This window comes from Jaculus jaculus, chromosome 14 (genome assembly GCF_020740685.1).
Source record: "Jaculus jaculus isolate mJacJac1 chromosome 14, mJacJac1.mat.Y.cur, whole genome shotgun sequence".
In the NCBI taxonomy this organism is placed as follows: Eukaryota; Metazoa; Chordata; class Mammalia; order Rodentia; family Dipodidae; genus Jaculus; species Jaculus jaculus.
Genome location: NC_059115.1, coordinates 14,020,432 through 14,044,949, shown reverse-complemented (window position 1 = coordinate 14,044,949; position 24,518 = coordinate 14,020,432). Strand labels below are relative to the sequence as shown.

The 24,518-nt window shown below is 48.8% G+C and overlaps 1 protein-coding gene and 2 pseudogenes across 1 annotated transcript; 1 reads left to right on the top strand and 2 right to left on the bottom strand.

The window, feature by feature from the left end:
• Positions 1-263: 263 nt before the first annotated feature.
• On the bottom strand, positions 264-363 carry LOC123454912 (annotated as a pseudogene).
• A 14,200-nt stretch (positions 364-14,563) lies between these two features.
• Positions 14,564-18,384, bottom strand: Znf579 (zinc finger protein 579). The gene is made up of 2 exons (XM_004672914.2): positions 18,320-18,384; positions 14,564-16,724 (listed from the first exon to the last, which is right to left on the bottom strand). Exon 2 carries the CDS (start codon positions 16,720-16,722, stop codon positions 14,983-14,985), a length of 1,740 nt encoding a protein of 579 aa, XP_004672971.2. The 5' UTR covers positions 16,723-16,724; positions 18,320-18,384; the 3' UTR covers positions 14,564-14,982.
• A 4,297-nt stretch (positions 18,385-22,681) lies between these two features.
• Positions 22,682-22,890, top strand: LOC101607716 (annotated as a pseudogene).
• Positions 22,891-24,518: the final 1,628 nt, after the last annotated feature.

The window sequence follows — 24,518 nt, the reverse complement described above, 5'->3', positions numbered from 1 at the left end:
ATCTGGAATTCACTATGTAGTCTCAGGGAGGCCTGAAACTCACAGTGATCCTCCTACCTCTGCCTCCTGGGTGCTGGGTTAAAGGCATGTACCACCATGTCTGGCTTATTTTTTTTAATTGAAGGTTTTAAAATTTATTATATGTACAAAGAACTAGCATGATCTTTCAGTGGACGGATGGATGGTCTTGGAATAATCCACTCTAGGAAGTCGCTTAGTCCAACTTAATGAAGCTGATGTCCTTTGTGTACTGACAGAAACACTGAAATACAGAAGGCTTTATGAGTTTGCATGTCATTCTTGTACAGGGGCCATGCTAATCTCTGTATCGTTCCAATTGTAGTATATGTGCTGCTGAAGCCAAAATTCCCTCTTGTACTTAATTTACTTTATTTGCCAGGCCTGGAAAAGTGGTTCATAACTATAATCCCAGCACTTGGGAGGCTAAGGTAGGAGGAACTATGAGTTTGAGAACAGCAAGGCATATAGAGTAAGTTCCAGGTCAGCCTGGGCTAAAGTGAGCCTCAAAAAATATATATATTTTAGAAGGCTGGGGGAATGGCTTAGCAGTTAAGTCACTTGCCTACAAAGCCAAAAGGATCCAGGTTGGATTCCCCAGGACTCACATAAACCAGATGCACAAGGTAGCACATACATCTGGAGTTTGTTTGCAGTGGCTGGAGGCCCTGGCGTGCCCATTCTCTCTGTTTCTGTCTCTCTCTGTGTGTCTCTCATTCTCTCAAATAAATAAATAAATAATGCTCTTAAGAATATTTTGGAAGCCAGGCATGGTGGCACACATCTCTAATCCCAGCACTCAGGAGGCAGATGTAGTTGGATCACAGTGAGTTTGAGGCAACCCTGAGGCTACACAGTTAATTCCAGGTCAGCCTGGACCAGAGTGAGACCCTACTTTGGAAAAAAAAAAAAATTATCTTGGGCTAGAGCGATGGCTCAGCACTTAAAGACATTTGCTTGCGAAGACTGACAACGTGAGTCCATTTACAGTGGTTCTGCGCACCTGTTCTCTCTCTCTCTCTCTGACTCTGTCTCTAATACAAATATTTAACACTTGTTAATTATGTATTTATTTATTTGAGAGTCAAAGAGAGGAAGAGAAACAGAGAGATCAGGCACACCACCACAAATCAACTTCAGATGTATGTACCATCGTGTGCATCTGGCTTACATGGGTCATGGGGAATCAAATCTTGAGTCCTTTGGCTTTTCAGGCAAGCGCCTTAACTGCTAAGCCCTCTCTCCAGCCAATTTTCATTTACTTTATTTTTATTATTAGGGGGTTGAGAAAGGGTCTCAGGAAGCTCAGGCTGGCCTCAGATTCATTATGTGTCTGAGGATGATCTAGAACTCCTGATCCTCTTGCCTCTACCTCCCAAGTGCTATGATTACAGACAGGTATGTGCCACATTCCTGGCTCTTATTTATGTTTATTTATTTATATTATTTTAAAAATATTTTTTATTAATTTATGAGAGCAAGAAAGAAACAGAGAGAATGGGTGCACCAGGACCTCCAGCCACTGCAAACAAACTCCAGATGCATGTGCCACCTTGTACATGTAGCTTAGGAATCGAACTTAGGTCCTTTGGCTTTGCAGGCAAGCACCTTAACTGGTAAACCATTTCTCCAGTCTCCCCCTTTTTAAATTGTACTTATGTATTTATTTGCATGTGCATATGTGTGTATGTGTGTGCTCACACATACGCATTCATGTGTATAGAAGCACCAGGGTGCTCATGGGCAAATATCTCTTGCCACTGAAAACCAACTTCAATACATCGTCACTTTGCATCTTGCTTTACCTGTGTACTGGGGAACTGAACCCAGGCTGGTAGGCTTTGCAAGCAAGTGTCTTTAATCACTTTAATCCCCAGCCCCTCAACTAACTGGTTTGTTTTTTTTTTAAATTTTTTTGTTTTTTGTTTTTTGCTTTTTCCAGGTAGAGTCTCGCTCTAGCCCATGCTGATTTAGAATTCACTATGAAATCTCAGAGTGGCCTTGACCTCATGGTGATCCTCCTACCTTTGCCTTCTGAGCGCTGAGATTAAAGGCTTGGGTTACCATCCCAGCCTTCAGCTAAACTTTTTGTTTTGTTTTTGTTTTGAGATAGGGTCTCACTCTAGTTCAGGCTGACCTGGAATTCACTATGGAGTCTCAGGGTGGCCTTCCAACTTACCTTTGTTAACCTCACTTTCTTTGTCTGTAAAATGGAGGTGGGATGTTCTGCAATTTACACCTCGCCCTGGCCTTAGAGTGTCAGTATAGTATCAGTGTTTACCAGTGGAGTTATACTCCAGTATGAAATGGCCCCCACCCATACTCCAACAGGGTGGGACCTCCAACCATTATGTCAGGTGGCCTTATAGGGACGTAGTCATGTGAAGTCAGAGGAGTACTGGGAGACATGGTGTGTCCATCAGGAATAGGCTGAGGGCATGCAGTGACAAGCCAGGGGGTACTGAAGGTTACTGAAAGCCACCAGCAGCCACGGAGAGCCATGGAAGAGTCCCTTTGGGGTTTAAGCAGCCTTAGGAAGCAAACAGTGGATACTCGGCAACCAGTGAGAAAGAATTCCTGGATTGGAGAGATGGCTTAGCAGGTAAGGCGCTTGCCTGTGAAACCTAAGGATCCAGGTTCAATTCCCCAGTACCCATGTAAAGCCAGATGCACATGGTGGCACATGAGTCTGGGGTTCGTTTGCAGTGGCTAGAGGCCCTGGCATGCCCATTCTCTCTTTCTCCCACCCCCCCCATCTCTAATAAAAATAAGACAAAAAAAAAATTCCTCCCAGAGCCTTCCTACCTCGGGTGCACAGTGCCACGGTCTTGTCTACAAGGAGCTAAGTTTGGGAAGGAGGAAGGGGGGGGGTAATTCACATAGGAAACACCTCAGTTGGGTGAGCAGTTAGTCCTGGACCATAAGTCATATAGATCACACCTCACCCCTTATACGATGTGATAGATATGATGAGAAATGCACTTTGAGTTGACAGAGGGATGGAGGGAGGGAGAAAGGGAACGAGGGGCAGAGAGAAATAGAGACAGATGTAGACAGAAGAGGCAGAAAGAGACAGAGACATGGAGACAAATGGAGAGAGAGAGAAAGGCAGAGACAAAGATGGAGAGGCAGTAAAAGTGAGAAAGAACAACAGAGAGAGATGGAGAAAGTCAGAGACAGAGAAACATAGAGAGAGGTAGAGGAAGAGAAGGTAGGTAGTTGATGCCGGCAATGAGATGGAGGTCACCTCCCCCATGGTACCCTGAAGCACCGCCCACTGAGTGAGCCTCTGGGTCCTGAGGGTCAGGACCCTATTGCGAGCTTCAGGTCTCACAAGGCTGGAATCAAGATGTGGGCTGGAGGCCAGGTGTGGTGGCACATGCCTTTAGTGCCAGCACTCTGAAGGCAGAGGTGGGAGAATCACGAGTTCAAGGCCAGCCTGGTACTATAGAGGGAACTCCAAACCAGCCTGAGCTAGAGTGAGACCCTCCCTCAAAAAAACAGCCCCTTCCCCAGCCAGGCGTGGTAGCGCACACCTTTAATCCCAGCACTGGAGGCAGAGGCAGGAGGATCGCCATGAGTTTGAAGCCACCCTGAGACTACAGAGTGAATTGGAATTCAGGAGACCCTACCTCGAAAAACCAACCCCCCCCCAGAAAAAAAAAACTAAAAAATGTGCTTTTTCTTTGTCTTTTTCTTTTCTTTCTTTCTTTCTTTCTTTTTTTTTTTTTTTTTTTTGAGCAAGCCCAACTGACACCAGACTAGTCTTTTTTGTTTGTTTGTTTTTGTTTTTTCCAGGTAGGGTCTTACTCTGGTTCAGGCTGACCTGGAATTAGCTATATAGCCTCAGGGTGACCTCGAACTCACGCAATCCTCCTACCTTTGCCTCCCGAGTGCTGGGATTAAAGACGTGAGCCACCACGCCCGGCTCATCTTTTTTTTTTTTTTTTGTTAATGTAAGAGAGAGAGAAAGAGGGAGAGAGAGAGAAAATTGGCACACTAGGGCCTCCAGCCACTGCAATTAAACTCCAGATGCGTGTGCCACCTTGTCACATGTACAATCTTGCATGCCTGAATCACCTTGTGCCACAGGCTTATATGAGACATGGAGAGTTGAACATGGGCCCTTGGGCTTCACAGGCAAGCACCTTAGCCACTAAACCAGCTCTCCAGCCCGCCAAAAAAGGTTTTAGAAAATTAAAAAAAAAAAAAAAAAAAAAAAGACAGTAGCAGAGAACTTCCCTTGGGTGGATTCCCCCCTCAACCTTAGGAAGATGCTGGTTCCATTTAGGGTTTATCTGATGAGGTCGGGGCCACTGAAGGCCATCTCCCTAGGCATCAGGTTAGTGTCTGTCACTTGCCACGTCCCTCTATTGCTGCATCCAAGGCAGTGTTAAGCAGAATAACTGGGAACACGGATCCTGGCGTCATCTTAGATCTCTGCCGTTAGCAGAGATTAACCAAGGACAGAGGTGCTGCGATGTAGGTGGGAAAGGAAGGCCTCCGGGGGCACTTACAGGAAGACCTCGAGGGAAGGGTGGGGTTGTGCCAGGCAGAGAATTGCCCATCAGACCCATGAGAGGAGAATGCGGGCCTGTGCCAGGAACCAAAAGAGCCCTGGAGATTAGGCGAGGTAAGGACCCGTGAAGTGCCTGGCACGGGAGGTGGGAGTGAGAGGGAAGAGAGGAATGACGCTGGCTGTGGCAGGCTGGGGAAGCTCGGGCAGCCATGGTCTCCTTCCCTCTCTCCAGCTCTGTCTCTGTCTGCCTTTCTCCTTGGTCTCTGTTTCTCTATTTTCTTTCTTTCTTTTTTTCCTTTTTTTTTTTTTTTGTTTTTTTTTGTTTTTTGAGATAGAGTCTCACTCTAGTCCAGGCTGACCTAGAATTCACTATATAGTCTCAGGGTGGCCTCGAACTCACGGTGATCCTCCTACCTCTGCCTTCTAAATTCTGGGATTGATAGCTGGGCGTGGTGGCGCACGCCTTTAATCCCAGCCCTCGGGAGGCAGAGGTAGGAGGATCGCCATGAGTTCGAGGCCACCCTGAGACTCCATAGTGAATTCCAGGTCAGCCTGGGCTAGAGTGAGACCCTACCTCGAAAAACCAAAATAAATAAATAAATAAATAAATTCTGGGATTGAAGGTGTGTGTCACCACGCCTGGCTCTCTTTCTTTTTAAAAACATTTATTTTTATTTTTATTTTTTGGCAGATAGATGATAGAACCACTGCAAACGAACTCTAGATGCAGGTGCCGCCTTGTGCATCTGACTCACGTGGGTTCTGTGGAATTGAACCTGGATCCTTTGGCTTTGTAGGCAAGAGCCTTAACCACTATGCCATCTCTCCAGCCCCCTGTTTCTCTTTCTACCCCATCTCTCCCTATCTCTGTGTCTCTGTGGGTCTTTGTCTCTCTCTCTATCCCTCCACTTATGTCTTCATCTCTCTTTTATGAATATTATTTATGTATGTATGTATGTATTTATTTGCAAGCAGAGAGAGAAAGGAGGCAGAGAGAATGGGTGCACCCCAAGTCTCCAACTGCTGCAAATGAACTCCAGATGCATGTATCTCTTTGTGTATCTGGCTTTACATGGGTACTGGGGAATTGAAACCGGGTCCTGAGGCTTTGCAGGCAAGCACCTTAACTGCTGAGCCATCTCTCCAGCCCCTCTATCTCTTTGTTTCCTTGTCTCTCAATCACTGTGCCTCTTTGTGTCTCTGTCTCCTTCCTTCTAGCTCTCTCCGCCTCTTCCTATCTTGCTGCTTGACTCTCCATCTGTCTTGTCTCTCTTCTCTTTCTCTCCCCATTTCTGTGTTTTTGTCTCTCTCCGTCTCCTTGTCTCTTTATCTCTCTCCTTGTCTCTCTCCATCTCTGTCTTTGCTCTCTGCCCCCATTACCATTCCTGCTAACAAGGGGTGGGTTTGCCTCACCCTGGCTTCACGTCCTCTCTCTCTCTCTCCCCCTCCCTCCATGAGCCAGCAGAGTTGGTCCGCTAGGGCACCCTGTTGCCTGGAGAAGGCTGGGGAAGCTGGAAGGCGCCTGTGGCAGGGGCCCCCCGGTGTGTAGGGGGTGGGTCTGCGCCTGGCACAGTGCTGGGCGTGTGTAGGGGGTGGGTCTGCGCCTGGCACAGTGCTGGGCGTGGAGAGGTGAGAGGTGCGGGAGCCTCGGGATGCCAGGCAGCCCCAGGGCGGGCGGAGATGGGGAGGGGGCAGCGGGCGGACCGGGACCTTCAAGGGCAGGGGACTGGCTGTGGCCGCGGCGCCGGCCGCGTGGTCCCAGCTCCCGTCTCCCCACGTTCCCGCTTCTCCGCTCAGCTCGCTTTATTTTTTCTGTTAGCATAAAAACAAGTGGGCTTTAAACAAAACAAATAATGTGGAATTCGGCCATAACCAAAGTATAAAACAAATACCTGCGAGTCGATCTTCAGTCAAACATAAGTGCGAGGGCAGGGCGCAGGAGGAATGGGCCAATCTCCAAAGGATTCTATTAATTCCTCCCTCTTCCTTCCCATGTGGAGTCCCACACCTTTAATCTCAGCAGTGGAGAAGCAGAGGTAGTAGTAGGAAGGATCATTGTGAGTTCCGGCATGGTGACCTTCATCTTTAATCCCAGCACTGGGGAAGCAGAGGTAGGAGGAGTAGGAGGATCGCTGTGAGTTCAAGGCCACCCTAAGACTACATAGTGAATTCCAGGTCAGCCTGAAGTAGAGTGAGATCCTACCTTCAAAAAAAAAAAAAAAATACAGAGAGAGAGAGATAGCTGGCTGGCTGACTGGAGAGATGCTTAGTGGTTAAGACACTTGCTGCAAAACTTAAGGCCCCAAGTTCAATTCCCCTGTACCCGCATAAAGCCAGATGCACAAGGTAATGCAGGCAACTAGAGTTCATTTGCAGTGGCTGGAGGCCCTGAAACCCCCATTCTCTCCTTAACTCTCTCAAATAAACAATTTTTTTTTTAAGTTCTAGAAGCCAAGCAAACAACGTGGTGACCCAGGTCTGTGATCTCAGCTCTTGGAAAGCTGAGGGAGGAGGATTGCAAGTTCAAGGCCAGCCTGAATTACATAGATGACACTGTCTAGGGTGGAAACGAGACCGTCTGGCTGCTCACACCTGTAAGCCCTGTGCTAGGGAACAAATGACTCAGGAGTTCAAGGTCATCCACAGATAGATGAGACCCTGCCAAAACAAACCAAGAATAGAAGCCAGGCCTGGTAATCCAGGTTTACTCTGCAGAGGCCTAAAAAGGAGGACTGAAAGATAAGGGCCTGGGCTGAGGACAGATATTGCTTAGTGGTTAAAGGCACTTGCTTGCAAAGCCCAACAGCCGGAAGCATAATGTGGCACATATGCCTTAAGGGCACTTGCTTGCAAAGCCCAGTGGCCCAGGTTCAATTTCCTAGGACCCACATAAAGCCAGATTCAGAAAATACCACGTGTCTGGAGTTTCTTTGCAGTGGCAGTAGGCCCTAGCATGCCAATTCTTTTCTCTCCCTCTCTCTCTGTCTTACATAAATAAATAAGTAATTTTTGCTGGAACTGAGCTGATAACCTCCTCCATGTAGACCAGCTGACAGAAAGCTGGAAGAAGCCATTCTGCATGCAGTTCAATGGGAGAGAAAGAAATCACCAGTGAAGATACTCAACAGTGGACACTACAAGCCTTATATTTTGCCAGCCAGGCCAAATGAGCCAACAGGTGAAATGGTGGCACATCTGTCATGGTGGAAACCAACTGCCCTCTAAGTGGACTGGAGGCCTGCTCCATGGGAGGGAATACATCCCTGATACTGAAAACCTAAAACAGGGATAGTCATGAGCCCTAGAGGTGTAACGTCTGCTGATGTCTGGCTAAATATATATACTATGCTCATCAAACTGTCCAGTAAGCACATCTCTTAATGTTATATTATAATATATATTATATTATTATATATATATTAGTTAACCTATATATTGATGCTACTCTCACTTTTGGTAGCAAATCTTCTCTTTTCAGATGGCAGTGACCATGGGATGACTCAGAAGGTGTCATGGTGCTGAGAAGAAGTGACAGGAGTGCTCAGCACTGATCTCTATCACACCTTCAAAGGCTCAGGGTCCATTGCAGAAGAGGTGGCAAAAGAATGTATGAGCCAAAGGCAGAGTAGGACTCCTTACAACGTGCTCCTCCAGACACAAAATGGCCTGGATATCCATGACCTCACAGTGCCTGACACTACCTACACAAGACCATCATAAGAGGAGGAAAAGATCATAACATCAAAATGAAAGAGATTGATTGAGAAGAGGAGGAGATATGATGGAGAATGGAGTTTCAAAGGGGAAAGTGGGGGGAGGGAAGGCATTACCATGGGATATTGTTTACAATCATGGAAGTTGTTAAACAATAATAATAAAATAAGTAATTTTTTAAGTAAAAAGAAGCCAGAATCTTACCAAAAGCAATCTACACATTTAATGCAATCCCCATCAAAATTACAATGGCATTCTTCATGGAAGTAGAAAAAACAATCCAAAAATTCATTTGGAATCACAAAAAACCTCGAATATCTAAAGTAATACTGAGCAACAAAAATAAGGCTGGTGGTATCACCATACCTGATTTTAACCTATACCATAGAGCCATAGTAACAAAAACAGCATGGTACTGGCACAAAAGCATACATGTAGATCAATGGAACAGAATAGAGGACCCAGATGTAAGTCCAGGTAGCTATAGCCACCTAATCTTCGATAAAAATGCCAAAAATACTCATTGGAGAAAAGACAGCTTCTTTAGCAAATGGTGTTGGGAAAACTGGATATGTATCTGTAGAAGGATGAAAATAGATTCTTCTCTCTCTCCATGCACAAGAATTAAGTCCAAATGGATTAAAGACCTTAACATCCGACTGGAAACTCTAAAACTGCTAGAGGTAAAAGTAGGGGAAACCCTTCAACATACTGGTCTTGGCAAAAACTTTCTGAATACAACCCCAATTGCTCAGGCAATAAAATCACAGATTAACCACTGGGACCTCATGAAATTACAAAGATTTTGTACTGTAAAGGACACTGTGAATAAAGAGAAGAGGCAACCTACAGAATAGGAAAAAATCTTTGCCAGCTATATATCTGATAGAGGATTAATATCTAGGATATACAATGAACTCAAAAAGTTAAATAATAAATCAAATAAGCCAATTAAAAAATGGGCTATGGAGCTAAATAGAGAGTTTTCAAAGGAAGAAATATGAATGGCATATAAGCATCTAAAAAAATGTTCTACATCACTAGCCATCAGGGAAATACAGATTAAAACTACATTGAGATTCCATCTCACTCCTGTCAGATTGACCACCATCATGAAAACAAATGATCATAAATGCTGGCAGGGATGTGGAAAAAGAGGAACCCTTCTACACTGCTGGTGGGAATGCAATCTGTTCCAGCCATTGTGGAAATCAGTGTGGAGGTTCCTAAAACAGCTAAAAACATACCTACCATATGACCCAGCTATAGCACTCCTAGGCATATATCCTAAGGATTCATCTCATTTCCTTAGAAGTATGTGCTCAACCATGTTTATTGCTGCTCAATTCATAATAGCTGGGAAATGGAACCAGCCTAGATGTCCCTCAACCGATGAGTGGATAATGAAGATATGGCACATTTATACAATGGAGTTCTACTCAGTAGTAAAGAAAAATGAAGTTATGAAATTTGCAGGAAAATGGATGGATCTGGAAAGGATTACACTAAGTGAGGTAACCCAGGCCCAGAAAGCCAAACACCGCATGTTCTCTATCATAAGTGGATATTAGCTACAGATGATTGGGCTTCTGCATGAGAAGGAAAAAACTCAGTAGCAGAGGCCAGTAAACTAAAAAAGAGATACAAAGGGAAGGGAACAGGGTACTTAATAAGTTGGTATTGTAAATATGTAAGTAGAAGAATAGATTAATAAGGGTGAAACAGCCCAAAATAAGATTAGGGGAGGAGATTGGGTAAAGGAAAGGTGGAGGGAGGGCTAATCAAAATCTAAGAGGATATAAATAAATCATATGGAATCCTCCAGTTTTGGACAATGCAACACTCAGGAGCCATAGATCATTGCTAGAAAATTTTCAGTGTGAGGGATGGGATACCTTCCTTGTTGTTGTTGTTGGCCAGGGAGGTCCCTGATGCCCCCAAAACATTATAGGGCATTGCTGAGGCCCTTCCTTTCCCAATAGGAATTGATGGTAAAACCTTATTACTGAAGACTCCACATACTTGGGCTGCAAAGCCACTGAGAAATCCTGCTGGAACTGAGCTGATAGCCTCCTCCATGTAGACCAGCTGACAGAAAGCTGGAAGAAGCCATTCTACATGCAGTTCAATGGGAGAAAGAGATATCACCAGTGAAGATACTCAACAGTGGACACTGCAAGCCTTATAATTGGCCAGCCTAGCCAAATGAGCCAATGGGTGCAATAGTGGCATGTCTGTCATGGTGGAAACCAACTGACCTCCAATTAGACTGGAGGCCCGCTCCAAGGGAGAGAATACACCCCTGATACTGAAAACTTCAAACAGGTGTAGTCGTGAGCCCTAGGGGTGTAACATCTGTTGATGTCTGGATAAGTGTATGTTCTATGCTTATCAAACTGTCCAGTAAGCACTTCTCTTAATATTCGTACCCTTACATTAATGCTACTTTCACTTTGAGTAGAGAATCTTCTCTTTTCAGATGGCAGTGACCTTGGGACGAGGTATCACAGTGCTGAAAAGAAGTGACTAGAGTACCAGGTAACATTTTGATCACACCTTCCAAGGCTCCGGGTCTAATGTGGAAGAGGTGGAGGAAAGAATGAAGAGCCAAAGGAAGGGAAGGACTCCTTAAAACATGCTCCCTCCAGACATAAAATGGCCTGGATATCCATGACCTCATAGTGCCTGACACTATCTACACAAGACCATCATAAGAGGAGGGAAAGATCATGACATCAAAATAAAAGAGACTTATTGAGATGGGGAGGAGATATAATGGAGAATGGAATTTCAAAGGTGAAAAGGGGGGAGGGACGGTATTACCATGGTATATTTTTTATAATCATGGAAAATGTTTTTTTTTAAATTGAGGAAAAATTAAATTAAATTTTAAAAGTAAATAAAAATACAAAAAAAATGATTTCAAAATAGAGTGGTTAAAAAAAGAAAGAGGGGGGCTGAAGAGATGGCTTAGCGGTTAAGCGCTTGCCTGTGAAGCCTAAGGACCCCGGTTCGAGGCTCCGTTCCCCAGGTCCCACGTTAGCCAGATGCACAAGGGGGAGCACACATCTGGAGTTCGTTTGCAGAGGCTGGAAGCCCTGGCGTGCCCATTCCCTCTCTCTCCCTCTATCTGTCTTTCTGTCTGTGTCTGTCGCTCTCAAATAAATAAAATTTAAAAAAAAAAAAAAAAAGAAAGAAAGAGGGCTGGAGAAATGGCTTAGCAATTAAGGTGCTTACTTTCAAAGCCAAAGGACCCAGGTTCAATTTCTTTAGTATCCACGTAAGCCAGATGCAGTAGGTGGTGCATGCATCTGGAGTTCATTTGCAGTGGCTGGAGGCCCTGACATGCCCATTCTCTCTCTCTCTCTCTCTCTCTCTCTCTCTCTCTCTCTCTCTCTCTCAAATAAATAAATAAATACTTTCTTTTTAAAGAAAGAAAGTCAAAGCACTTCAGAGGCTGATGTAGTAGGATCACTGTGAGTTCAAGGCCAGTCTGTGCTATAAAGTAGGTCAGCTGGGGAGTGAGACTCTGACTCAAATTTAAAAGGAGGGAGAGGGACTGAAAGAATGGTTTAGCATTTAAGGTGCTTGCCTGTGAAGCCTAAGGACCCAGGTTTGATTCTCCAGGACCCATGTAATCCAGATAAACAAGGTGGCACATGCATCTGGAGTTGGTTTACAGTGGTTAGAGGCATCTCCATTCTCTCTCTCTGCCTTTTTTTTTTTTTCATTTTCTCTCTCAAATAAATAAATAGGTATTAAAATATATATCCTTAAAAAGAGAAGAAAATCAGACCCTTTTGGCTTCTGCCTGAATCTTTCGATGCCCTCCCCCATTCCACTTTGACTAGAAGCCAGAGTCCTTAATGAATCCTTACTCAATGTTCCCCTCCATTACCTCCCAGATATCCTCTCCTACCACTCCTTCCATCCTTTTAAAATATATATGTATATATTTTATAGGTGCTGGAGAGTGGCTTAGCAGTTAAGTGCTTGCCTGTGAAGCCTAAGGACCCGGGTTCGAGGCCTGATTCCCTAAAACCCACATAAGCCAGATGCACAAGGTGGTACATGCATCTGGAGTTCGTTTGCAGTGGCTGGAGGCCCTGACATGCCTATTCTCTCTCTCTCTCTGCCTCTTTCTCTCTGTCTGTTGCTCTTAAATAAATAAATAAAAATAAACAAAATAAAAAAAATTTAAATATTTTTATATTTTATTTTTATTTATTATTATTATTTTTGTTTTGTTTTTCAAGGTAGGGTCTCACTCTAGGCCAGGCTGAACCAGAATCCACTGTGTTGTCTCAGGGTAGCCTTGAACTCACAGTAATCCTCTTACTCTGCCTCCCGAGTGCTGGGATTAAAGGCATGCATCACCACGCCCAGAATATTTTATTTTTATTTATGTATTTCAGAGAGAATGGGCATGCCAGGGCTTCTAGCCACCGCAAACTCCCGACGCATGTGCCACCTTATGCAGATGACTTACATGGGTGCTGGGGAATAGAACCTGGGTCCTTAGGCTTCACAGGCAAGTGCTTAACCACTAAGCCATCTCTCCAGCCCCCCCCCCCTTCCAGTCTTGTTCTTCTCCAGTCATGTTGGAGCACACACTATTGATGTCTATCTTCCAGCCTGCTGCGATTTCCTTCTGGGACACGCCCTCAGTCACTCCTGCAGCACTCTCCTTCGAGTCCTGCTTCTATGGGGGTGTACTTCCTACCCTCTTTCCCTGTATCTTCATGGCCTTCACCTTTGACGTCCCCACTGCCTGGAGATCTCTTCTCCAGATAATTCCTTCTCACACAGCACACCCTTCATGTACTTGCAGACCAAATGTCTCCATGTCGCCACACCACAGAGGCCCCGCCTGTTAGGTTTGCTTTACCACCTCAGTCTTTGGCAGATTTCTCTCAGGGTCCCGCCTCAATATCTGATGCTATAATAATATTATCTAGAGCAGCATGGTCTGCTAGAACTTTTTGTACTCGTGGAATGTTCTAGATCTGCGTTGGTCGAGGCAGTGGCCAGTAGCTATGTGAGCTATTTGTCCCTTGAACCAGTATATGGTAAGAAACTTTTTCTTTCAATTGATTTAGATTTTTAATTTTTTTATATAATTTTAGACAGAGAGAGAGAGAGAGAGAGAGAGAGACAGAAAGAGAGAGAGAAGGAGGCGCACCAGGGCCTCCGCCACTGCAATCAAATTCCAGATGCTTGCACCACCTAGTGGCCATGTGGGACCTTGCACTTGCCTCACCTTTGGGCATCTGGCTTAGGTAGGATCTGGAAAGTAGAACATGGGTCCTTAGGCTTTGCAGGCAAGTGCCTTAACTGCTAACCATCTCTCCAGCCTGATTTAGATTTTTTTTTTTTTAAGTTTTATTTATTTGCAAGAAGAGGGAGAGGAAACAGAATGGGCACACCAGGGCCTTCAACCACTGAAAATGAACTCCAGATATATGCACCACTTTGTGCATCTGGCTTTACATGGGTACTGGGGAATCAAATTCTGGTCTTTAGGCTTTGCAAATAAGCACCTTAACTGCTTAGCCATCTCTTCTATCCTTGTTTTATTTTTAGCCCAGACTTGCCTCAAAACTTCCAGGCCTTCTGCCTTAGCCTCTTGAGTACCGGGATTTAAGATACATGCCACCATGCCCCACTCATTTATTTATAATTGCAAATTTATTTTTATTTATGATGGAGGGAGACAGAGAGAGAATCGGCGTGCCAGGGCTTCTAACCACTGTAAACAAACTCCAGACGTATGTGCCACCTTGTGCATCTAGCTTACGTGGCTACTGGGGAATCGAACCTAGGTCTATGAGCTTCACAGGCAAACGCCTTGACTAGTTAGCCATCTCTGCGGCCCTATCATTGTAAATTTAAACAGTGCACCCACATGTGGCTAGTGGATACCATACTGGGCAGCAAAGATCTAGCACATTACATCATCCAAAAAAAAAAAACAAAAGTTCTGTTGGGCAGTGTGGCTTTAAACTTCCAGCTACTCCGGGGAAAGGGACTGGCTTCTTTCTCAATATCCATTGGCCCTAGCACCACGCATGTAGAGGAAGGTGGTGGTGATGGGTTTGTTGAGAGAATGCATGCAAGGATGCCACAGGACAGCCATCCCCGTGTTCTGTCTTCTCACACTCCTTTCTCAACCGAGGGCGCACTGGTTTCCTGCTTGGTTGATGGTGGCCTGTGCCTTGGTATATCCTTCCTGCTCTGAACTCAAGACCGCCTGTAGCCCGCTCCCCCGCCCCCCCCCCCCGCCCCACCTCCACAGACAGCCTGACTCCTGGCTTTCACGAACTCACATTTATTCACAGACAAGAGGAACTGGGACAGGCCTTTGCCCACTGGCAACCCCCAGGGTCTGGCAGTTCAGGTCCAAAGAGGTGGATGGTGTCCAGTGTGTCATGGAAGGAGAGGCAGGCTGGAGCAAACCCACCAGCCTGCATCCTTCTGGCCGAGCGTCCTCCGCCTCCTTTTCCAAGACGTCCTGCCTTACTTAAGACACGTGTTGGGGTGAGCGGTTCCTAACCAGCATCAAGGGCCTGGGGGTAGGTAATGGGGAGGGTGGGTGACCAGGGCATCCTCTCCTTAGTGTCAAGGGCTTGAGGGGCAGGCAGAGGCGATGCCTCTCTCCCCTTCAACTTCCCCCCTTCTTACTGCAAACCCAGAGAGAGCTCAACTGGAGGGGCCCAGGGTGAGTGTGAGGGTCAGGAGGTCAGGCCCCCCAGCCCTCGTAGGTGGGCTTTGCTGTCCACCTCGTCATCCTCCATCTCGAAGGCTGAGTGGTCTTGGCTGTCAAAACAGGAGGCGCTGAGGAAGACCGGGGGAGGCGGTGGGGACTGGGGTGGGGTGCCCGGCGAGGGCGGCTCTTCCTTGATGTGTGCCATGGGCAGAGGTAGCCCTTCTGCCTCCTGCTTAAGAGGCAGGGTCGGCGGCGACTGTGAAGCCTGGGTCTGCAGAGCCTGCAGCGCCGCCACCCTCTCCAACTCTGCCCTTTCCAGCTCCGCGCGGTGGCAACGCTGGTGGCGCAAGAGGCTGTAGGCCCTGGAGAAGCGCCGTGGGCAGCGTGGGCACGGATGCGGCGCAGGGCCCCCCGCGTGAACTTGAGCGTGACGGGCCAGGTCCGCCAGGCGTTTGAACTCTCGTTGGCAGCGCACGCACTGGAAGGGGCGCGCCCCGGAATGGGTCACCCCATGTTGACGAAGGTGTGCCCGGCGCCGAAAACCTTTGCCACACTCGGGACACCAGAAACGTGGCTCCCCTGCAGGGGGTCGGGCTGGGGCAGCATCTCCCCCATTCTGCCCATCTTCACCCCCCGCTGAGGCACCCCCACATTCGGCTCCTTCGCCTCCCTCGGGACCTTTTCCTGAGTTCCGTCCACCCGAGGCCTTGTCGTCCTTCTTGCCAGCCCCGGGCAGCGGTGCCAGCAGGCTGAGCGGGCCGTGGACGCGGCGATGCTGGCGAAGGTAGGAGGCGAGGCGGAAGGCCAGGCCACAGTCTGGGCACACAAATGGACGGTCGGTGGAGTGGACAAGCCGGTGGCGCGACAGGGACCAGGGCCTGGCGAAGGCCTTGAGGCAGATGGAGCACTGATGTCGCTTGGGGCGTGGCGGGGGTCCCCCTTCGCCCTCCTGCTCGCCCTCGGGGCGCAGGCATGGGTGCGCTTTGAGCTCGCCCTTGGTGGCAAAGGCTTCGCGACAGCGGAGGCACAGCAGTGTCCAGTCGGCCTGGAGAAGGACCTGTTTCTCCTCCTGCCGCCCTGCGGCCAACGCCAACTCGGCCCGCAGCTCGGCTGCCCCGGCCTCCGCCTCCTCGGCCTCGGACACCCGGGGTTCGATACTCGAGGGTGGTGCCTCCACCGGGGCCGGTGGCTCTGCCGCTGGCCACGTCTCTGGCCAAGTTGTCGCCGCCTCCGCCTCCTCCTCCTCCTCCTCCTCTGCCCGGGCTACAGCAGGGGTGGGCTGCTCCACGCCCTCGTCCTGAGGACCCCAGCTGATCTCAGCCTCCTCCTCCTCCTCCTCCTCCTCCTTCACTACCCTCTCGGTGACCAGCTCCACTTCGCCCCCTGCGTGCTCCTGGGCCAGGTGGCGCCTAAGCTGGGCGGGCTCGGGGAAGGTGCGCGGGCAGGCGGCGCAGCGCAGCGGGGGCTGGGGGCCGTGGCCACGCAGGTGGCGGGACAGGTGGGCAGGCCTCCGGAAGGCCTTGGGACACAGAGGACAGGCGTGCGGCCGGAGGCCCGAGTGGCTCAGCCGGTGCCTGGAGAGGTAGTAGGGGAAACGGAAGAGGCGGCCACAGGTAGGACAGGGCAGAGGTGCCCGAGGGGTTCCAGCGCCCCCCCTGCCACGGCCACGACCTCGACCACGGCCTCGGCCTGTCCGGCCCCGGCCCCGGCCTCGGCCACGGTGAGGTGGGCTGCCCTGGGCAGGCGGAGGGGGCTGAGGATCCATGCCTGTGGGGAGAAAAGGGAGGGGGGTAAAGGGAGGACATGGGGTGTGGCAGGAATGACAGAGATGAGAGGCAGATAGTGAGCCCCGAGGAAGAGGCAGAGGGGAGGTGAGAGAGGAGGAGACGGGGTCGGATCCGTGGCGGAGGCAGTAAAGGACAGAGATAAGAGAGAGGCATGGGGAGAGGAAGTAAATTGAGGGGTGAGAGAGACATTGAGAAAGTCAGCAGAGATCACAAGAGACAGGGACAGACAGGGAGACAGAGGGAACAACACAGGGAGACAAAGTCAGCCACAACTCCGTATTTGCTCCAGGGCCCCCAAGGGTTGACTTGTTTTCAGAGGGGCCCAGTTGGGGGGTGAGATTCCCTGGAAATGTGCCTGTGTGTCCAAAAGCCAGGCTCAAGAAGAAGCCAAGGAACAACTGTGCTCAGGCTCCCGGGTCTGAGGGAGGAGGGCCGGGGTCTGCACTCCCGGGTCTGAGGGAGGAGGGCCGGGGTCTGCACTCCCGGGTCTGAGGGAGGAGGGCCGGGGTCTGCACTCCCGGGTCTGAGGGAGGAGGACTGGGGTCTGCACTCCCAGGTCTGAGGGAGGAGGACCGGGGTCTGCAATCCCGGGTCTGAGGGAGGAGGACTGGGGTCTGCACTCCCGGGTCTGAGGGAGGAGGACTGGGGTCTGCAATCCCGGGTCTGAGGGAGGAGGACAGGGTCTGCACTCCCGGGTCTGAGGGAGGAGGACTGGGGTCTGCAATCCCGGGTCTGAGGGAGGAGGGCTGGGGTCTGCAATCCCGGGTCTGAGGGAGGAGGGCTGGGGTCTGCAATCCCGGGTCTGAGGGAGGAGGACTGGGGTCTGCACTCCCGGGTCTGAGGGAGGAGGGCTGGGGTCTGCACTCCCGGGTCTGAGGGAGGAGGACTGGGGTCTGCACTCCCGGGTCTGAGGGAGGAGGACCGGGGTCTGCAATCCCGGGTGTGAGGGAGGAGGGCTGGGGTCTGGACTCTCGGGTGTGAGGGAGGAGGACTGGGGTCTGTACTCCCGGGTCTGAGGGAGGAGGGCTGGGGTCTGCAATCCCGGGTCTGAGGGAGGAGGACCGGGGTCTGCAATCCCGGGTCTGAGGGAGGAGGACTGGGGTCTGCACTCCCGGGTCTGAGGGAGGAGGACTGGGAACTGGACTCCTAGGTCTGAGGGAAGACAGCTCTGGCCAAGACTCTTGGGTCTGGGACAAGGCAGGGCAGGCGAGCTAGACCTTTGCAGACAGGCCGAGCCCTCGGGTCCAGTGGAGGAGAGGGCTGCCTCAGGGGGCCCTTCAAGCTCCCAAAGCAAGGGGGAGGAGGGGCCTGGGAGCTTAGCTGCAGGAAATTCCCAGGTGACAAGAAGGCTGAGGGCCAGACCCCTACACTGGAGGGGTGCCTGGGGAGGAGGGGCGCCTGCAGGCTGTGGGTGGGGGGCTAGGTGCTGAAGGGGGGCGTATATCTGCTGGGGGGTGCAGCCTTCAGCTCCTGGCAGGCATGATCTGCAGAATTGGAGCCTCGGGTCAAGGCCTTGCAGATTTGTCCTGCGCTGGGGTCTGGGGCTCGCCCCGGTCTCCGGGCGCCCAGCCTTACCTCCGCCTCCTGCGCTCCTTTCTTCCTTCCCCGGGGCCGGCCGATCGCGGACCGAGGTGGCGGCGGGAGGGAGGGGGCTGGACGGGGGGGGGGGGGGAGGAGGCTGGGCTGGGTGTCGCCGCCTAAGCCTTCCCCCCGGAAACCCGGTCTTTGGTCAGAGACTGAAAGAGGAAAGACTGGCTGAGAAGCCGGAAGCGGAGGACCAGGGAGCTGGGGAGGGGGAGGCGGAGAGGGAGGGCGGTGCGAGACTCCTGGTCCTGGGGGAGGTGGGGGGAAGAGGCTGAGGCCTTGTCCTTCGGATCCCCAGGGGGAGGAGGGGGCTGCAGGCTTAGGAAGCTGCATCCAGTTTACCAACCCCATTTCGCCCCTCCCCACTTCCCAACACATATTCATTCATTCCTTCCACAAATGCACATTTATCAAGGCTGGCCTGTGCCAGGCACTGTGTTGGGTGAGGGGCACGACAAGAGAGGAAGATGAATGAAACAGTGACAAGAGACTCTAGAAAGTACCCCACACTCAGGATTAGAGAGTTTGGCTCCAGCCTTCCCCTTGGTTGCCTGAGCAAGGAACTCTCCCTTCTCTGAGCCTCAGTTTCCCCCTTTGATAAGCCCCTGTTTATATGAATTGTATCACAAGCAACAAGAATTCACTGAGCACCTACTATGAGCTATAGCTCTGTCCTTGGTGCTGGACTTGTGCTGGCAAAAAAAGACTGGCCAGGGTCTGATGTAGGAAGGGCACACAGTCACAGATCAGTCACTAGTATTTAAGAGTTGGAAGAGGGCGGACGTAGTGGCGCACACCTTTAATCCCAGCACTTGGGACGCTGAGGTAGGAGGATCGCTGTGAGTTCGAGGTCAGCCTGGAGCTACAGAGTGAGTTCCTGATCACCCTGGGCTACAATGAGACCCTATCTCGGGAAAAAAAAAAGAAAGAAAAAGAAAACAAAACAAAAAGAGTTAGGGGGGATGTTGAGGGCAGAAGGGGGGACGAAGAGAGGAGACGGTGAACACACCACAAGTAGATACCATTCCTCTAGTCTTCACGGGTGTTGTAGAACAATTTCCTCCCAACGGAAACAGTTCACCCTGGAGGGAAGTTCAGTATCCAAGTGGAAACATAGGCTCTTGAAGGCTCAGGATGTAAGCACCCCACAAACCTCAGGAAGTGGGGCAGACGATGGCTCAGTGGTTAAAGGTGCTTGCTTACAAAGCCTTTCCACCCAGGTTCAATTCCCTGGCCACCCACCCACTTTCTAGATGGGCGTTCATTTGCAGCAGCAAGAGACCCTGTAGGATATAAGTCAGAAATGCTTAGGGGAAAAAACTGTCTGAAAGTCTTGCCACAAACTCTAGGGTGCAGCCTTTGTGAGTTGTCACCTATGCTGGGTGGGCTTTTCTGTGATAAGTAGCCCCAATAAACTCATTGGACTTTCTTTCTTTCTCTTTTCTTTTTTTTTTTTTTTCTTTTTTTGGTTTTTTTGTTTTTTCCGAAGTAGGGTCTCACTCCGGCTCAGGCTGACCTGGAATTCACTCTGTAGTCTCAGGTTGGCCTCTAACTCACAGTGATCCTCCTACCTCTGCCTCCCGAGTGCTGAGATTAAAGGCAGTGTGTGCCACCAAACCTGGCTGGGTTAATCATTTCTTCAGTCCATTGGGATTGCCTATCCTGGGTGAGTACATATTTGTTCCTGTCTTCTCCGAAAATGTTTAGTGTGGGGCTGGAGAGATGGCTTAGCAGTTAAGGTGCTTGCCTGCAAAGCTTAACAACACGGGTTCAATTCCCCAGTACCCACGTAAGCCCAATGCACAAGGTAGCACGTACATTTGGAATTCCTTTGCAGTGGCTGGAGGCCCTGGTGTGCCCATTCTTTCTCTTTATCTGCCTCTTCCTCTCCCTTCCTGTATCTCTCAAACAAATAAATAAAATAACGCAAATATATAAACTTAAGTGTTTAATACAACAATGGGAAATCATGTTTCATACCACTCTGTTGTATGGAACCAACATGGTCACATCTCTGAAAGTTCACATGAAGCACTAAGGCATGTTGCAGGAGGTCTACCGGCACTTGACTTATTTTTCTTTAGGGTGAAGTTCATGCCAAACATTGTTGGCATGGGAGTGGGCAAACAGTTCCTTCTGGAGCAAGTAGAGTTGGAAATAGCCTTAGCAAGCTATCAGCAACTCCAGGAATGTATCATTCAGAGAGATCAGAAACATGTACAAATTGTGTCCACATCAGGTTCATCCTTGAACTTTTTTACCCATTACTATGAATGGCTGAGAGCAATCTCAGTAGAGAGTTGAGTAATAAAATCATGTCCTAGTGGAATATCCTGTGTCCTAAGAAAGGATGAGGTTCACTGTGTAAAAATATGGACAGGGGCACTGGCGGGATGGCTTGGAGGTTAAGGTGCTTGCTTGCGAAGCCAAAAGACCCAGGTTTGATTCCCCAGGACCCACGTAAGCCAGATCCACAAGGTGGTGCATTCCTCTGGAGTTCACCATCGTTTGTGGCAGCTGAAGCACCCATTCTCTCTGTCTCTGTCTCTCTGAAATAATTTTTTTTTAATTATTAAAAATATGGACTAGGGGGATGGAGAGATGGCTTAGCAGTTAAAGCACTTGGCTGCAAAGCCTAAGGACCCGGGTTTGATTTTCCTGGTCCCATGTAAGCCTGATTCACATGGTAGCACATGTGTCTGGAGTTCATTTGCAGTGGCTAGAGGCCCTGGCATACCCATTCTCTCTCTCTTTCTCTCTCTCTCCCACCCCTATCTCTGTCTCTAATAAATAGATAAATAAAAATAAATCTTAAAAAGATATATGAACTTGAGCTGGAGGGATAGCTTGGCAGTTTAGGCGTTTGTCTGCAAAGCCAAAGGACTGAGGTTCAATTCCCCAGGACCCACGTAAGCCAGATGCATAAGGGTGCGCACATGTCTGGAATTCATTCGCAGTGGCTGGAGCCCTGACATGCCCATTCTCATTCTCTCTCTCCCTCTCTGTCAAATAAATAAATATTTTTTTTTTTTAAATATGGACTTGAGGGCTGAGAAAGATGGAGAGATGGCTCAGCAGTTAAGGCGCTTGCTTACAAAGCTTAACGACCTGGGTTTGATTCCCCAGTACCCACATAAAGCCAGATGCACAAAGTGGTGCATGCATCTAGAGTTCATTTGCAGTGGCTAGAGGCCCTGGAACACCCATCCTCACTCTCTTTCTGTCTGTTTCTCTCTCTTTTTGCAAATAAATTAAAAAAAAAATTCCTTGATATGGGAGGTTGAGGCTGGAGAGATGGCTTAGTGGTTAAGGCACTTTCCTGCAAAGCCTAAGGACCCAGGTTCCATTCCCCGGTACCCATCTAAACCAGATGCACAAGGTGGTGTATGGGTCTGGAGTTCAGTTTGCAGTGGCTAGAGGTCCCAGTGTGTCCATTCTCACTCTCTCTCCCCTCCCAAATTAATTAATTAATTAATTAAGAAAAAAAATACATGGGGCTGAAGAGGTGGCTTAGCAGTTAAGGTACATGCCTGCGAAGCCTAAGAACCCAGGTTTGATTCTCCAGGTCCCACATAAGACAGATGCACAAGGTGGCACATGCATCTGGAGTTTGTTTGCAGTGGCTGCAGGCCCTGGCATGCCAATTCTCACTCACTCTCTCCTTTTCTGTCTCTAATAAATAAATAAACAAATCTTTAAAAAAATAAAAATATGCAATGTCTCCAAGAGATACTGCGCAAGGAAACAAGAAATAGGCAGGCAGAGAACAGCCTGCCAACCGTACTAACTCCCTGTACTTACTTATCAGTAGCTTGTGCTGAAGAACTGGGAGGAGATAGAGGACAACAGGCAACGTAGATTTGCTTCCAGGGCTGCTGAAATGCGTTACATAAAAAGGACTCTATCCTTTTGTGATGTTTGAGCTTTAAACTTTGCAGCTGTGTTACATGCTCAAAAGGTAAACAGAGGGCTGGTGAGATGGTTTGTATGAGCCCAGGCTGGCTTCAAACTAATATAGCCAAGAGTGACACTGAACTTTTCGTCCTTCTGCCTCTACTTCCTGAGTGCAAGAATTACAGGGGAATATATATATAGTTAGGTATATCATAGGTAGATAGATAATAGATTGATAGGTTTTGCAAGGTAGGGTCTCACTGTAGCCCAGGCTGACCTGGAATTCACTATGTAGTTCCAGGCTGGCCTCCAACTCACAGTGATCCTCCTACCACTGCCTGGAATTAGAGGCGTGCACCACCATGCCCAGGTCTTCCGTTTATATACACGTGCATGCTTAAGAGAGAGAATAAGGACTTTTTCCGCCCAACCACGGCAGCAGCCTGCAGCGTCGCCATCATGGACACGAGCCGCGTGCAGCCCGTCAAGCTCGCCCGGTGTTACCAAAGTGCTGGGCAGGCCGGCTCACAGGGACAGTGCACGCAGGTGCCTGTGGAATTTATGGATGACACAAGCCGCTCCATCATCCGCAATGTGAAAGGCCTGTGCGTGAAGGAGATGTGCTCACCCTTTTGGAGTCAGAGAGAGAGGCTTGGAGATTGCGCTGAATTTGTTGTGTGATCCATAATTTGGCCCTCAAGATGACCTGCGATGTCAAATAAAGCATTTGCATTGTTCCAAAAAAAGAAAAAGAGGCAATAGTGATATGACTCATTTCAGAACTTGACAAAATTTCTCTTTTTTGCATCTATTTGGTTTTTTTTTCCACTTTCTTTCCTACTTTCTGTCTTTCTTTTTCTTTTTGGTTCTTTCAGACAATGTCTCATCCATTCCAAAGTGGCCTTGAACTCAAAATGTAACCAGTGCTGTCCTTGAACTCTTTATTTTATTTAGTCATTAGAGAGAGAGAGAGAATGGGTGCACTAGGGTCTCTAGCCACTGCATACAAACTCCATACCTATGCGCCACCTTGTGTATCTGGCTTATGTGGATTCTGGGGAATCAAACCTGAGTCGTTAGGCTTTGCAGACAAGCGCCTGAACTGCTAAGCCCTTTCTTCAGCCCGGTCCTTGAACTCTTAATGGTCCTGACTCTACCTCCCACACGTGTTAGGGTTACAGATGTGTGCCACCACCATACTCAGCCTATTTGTTGATTTCTTTCCTGAAAAACTTATTTTTGTGTTTCTACCTTCTATAGATCTAGAGACCTTTAGTCTTGTTTTGCATGTTTTCTAAATGCATTTATCACCAGCAAACTGCAAGTGAAATATGTTTAAAAAAGCTTTTCATGCTAGGTGTGGTGGAGCACACCTTTAATCCCAGCCCTCGGGAGGCAGAGGTAGGAGGATCGTTGTGAGTTTGAGGCCACTCTGAGACTGCATAGTGAATTCCAGGTCAGCCTGAGCTAGAGTGAGACCCAGCCTCGAAAAACAAAAACAGAAACAAAATGTCATACTGTAACCCATTGTTTTGTGCAATCAATATACACCAATTAAAAGCTTTTTTTTTTTCTAGCTCAGGCTGACCTGGAATTCACTCTGTAGTCTCAGGGTGGCCTCAAACTCACAATGATCCTCCTACCTCTGCCTCCCGAGGGCTGGGATTAAAGGAGTGCACCACCACGCCCACTGAATATGACATTTTTACACATATGTAATGTACTTGGATTCTAAGGAGTATGATTTTTGTTGTTGTTTTTTGGAGGTAGGGTCTCACTCTAGCCCAGGCTGACCTGGAATTTACTATGTATTCTCAGGTGGCCTCAAACTCACCGTAATCCTTCTACCTCTTCCTCCCAAGTGCTGGGATTAAAGGCGTGCACCACCATGCCCGGCTAGGACTATGATTTTTTTAAATATTTTATTTATTTTTTGAGAAAGAGGCCATTAGAGAGAGAGAGCGCGCGAGACAGAATGGATGCACCAGGGCCTCCATCCACTGCAAAATGAACTCCAGGCTCATGCGCCACCTTGTGCATCTGGTTTTATGTGGGCACTGGGGAATCGAACCTAGGTCCTTAGGCTGCCTTAACCACTTAGCAATCTCTCCAGCCCAGGAGTATTTTGTTGTTTTGTTTGCTTGTTTGATTTTTGTTTATTTATTTATTTGGTTTTTCGAGGCAGGGTCTTGCTCTAGCTCAGGCTGACCTGGAATTCACTCTGTAGTCTGGGGGTGGCCTCAAACTTTCAGCAATCCTCCTACCTCTGCCTCCTGAGTGCTGGGCTTAAAGGTGT

Bases quoted from the DNA above. Each gene is read 5' to 3' on its own strand.
- Znf579 (XM_004672914.2), bottom strand. From the start codon at position 16,722: ATGGATCCTCAGCCCCCTCCGCCTGCCCAGGGCAGCCCACCTCACCGT.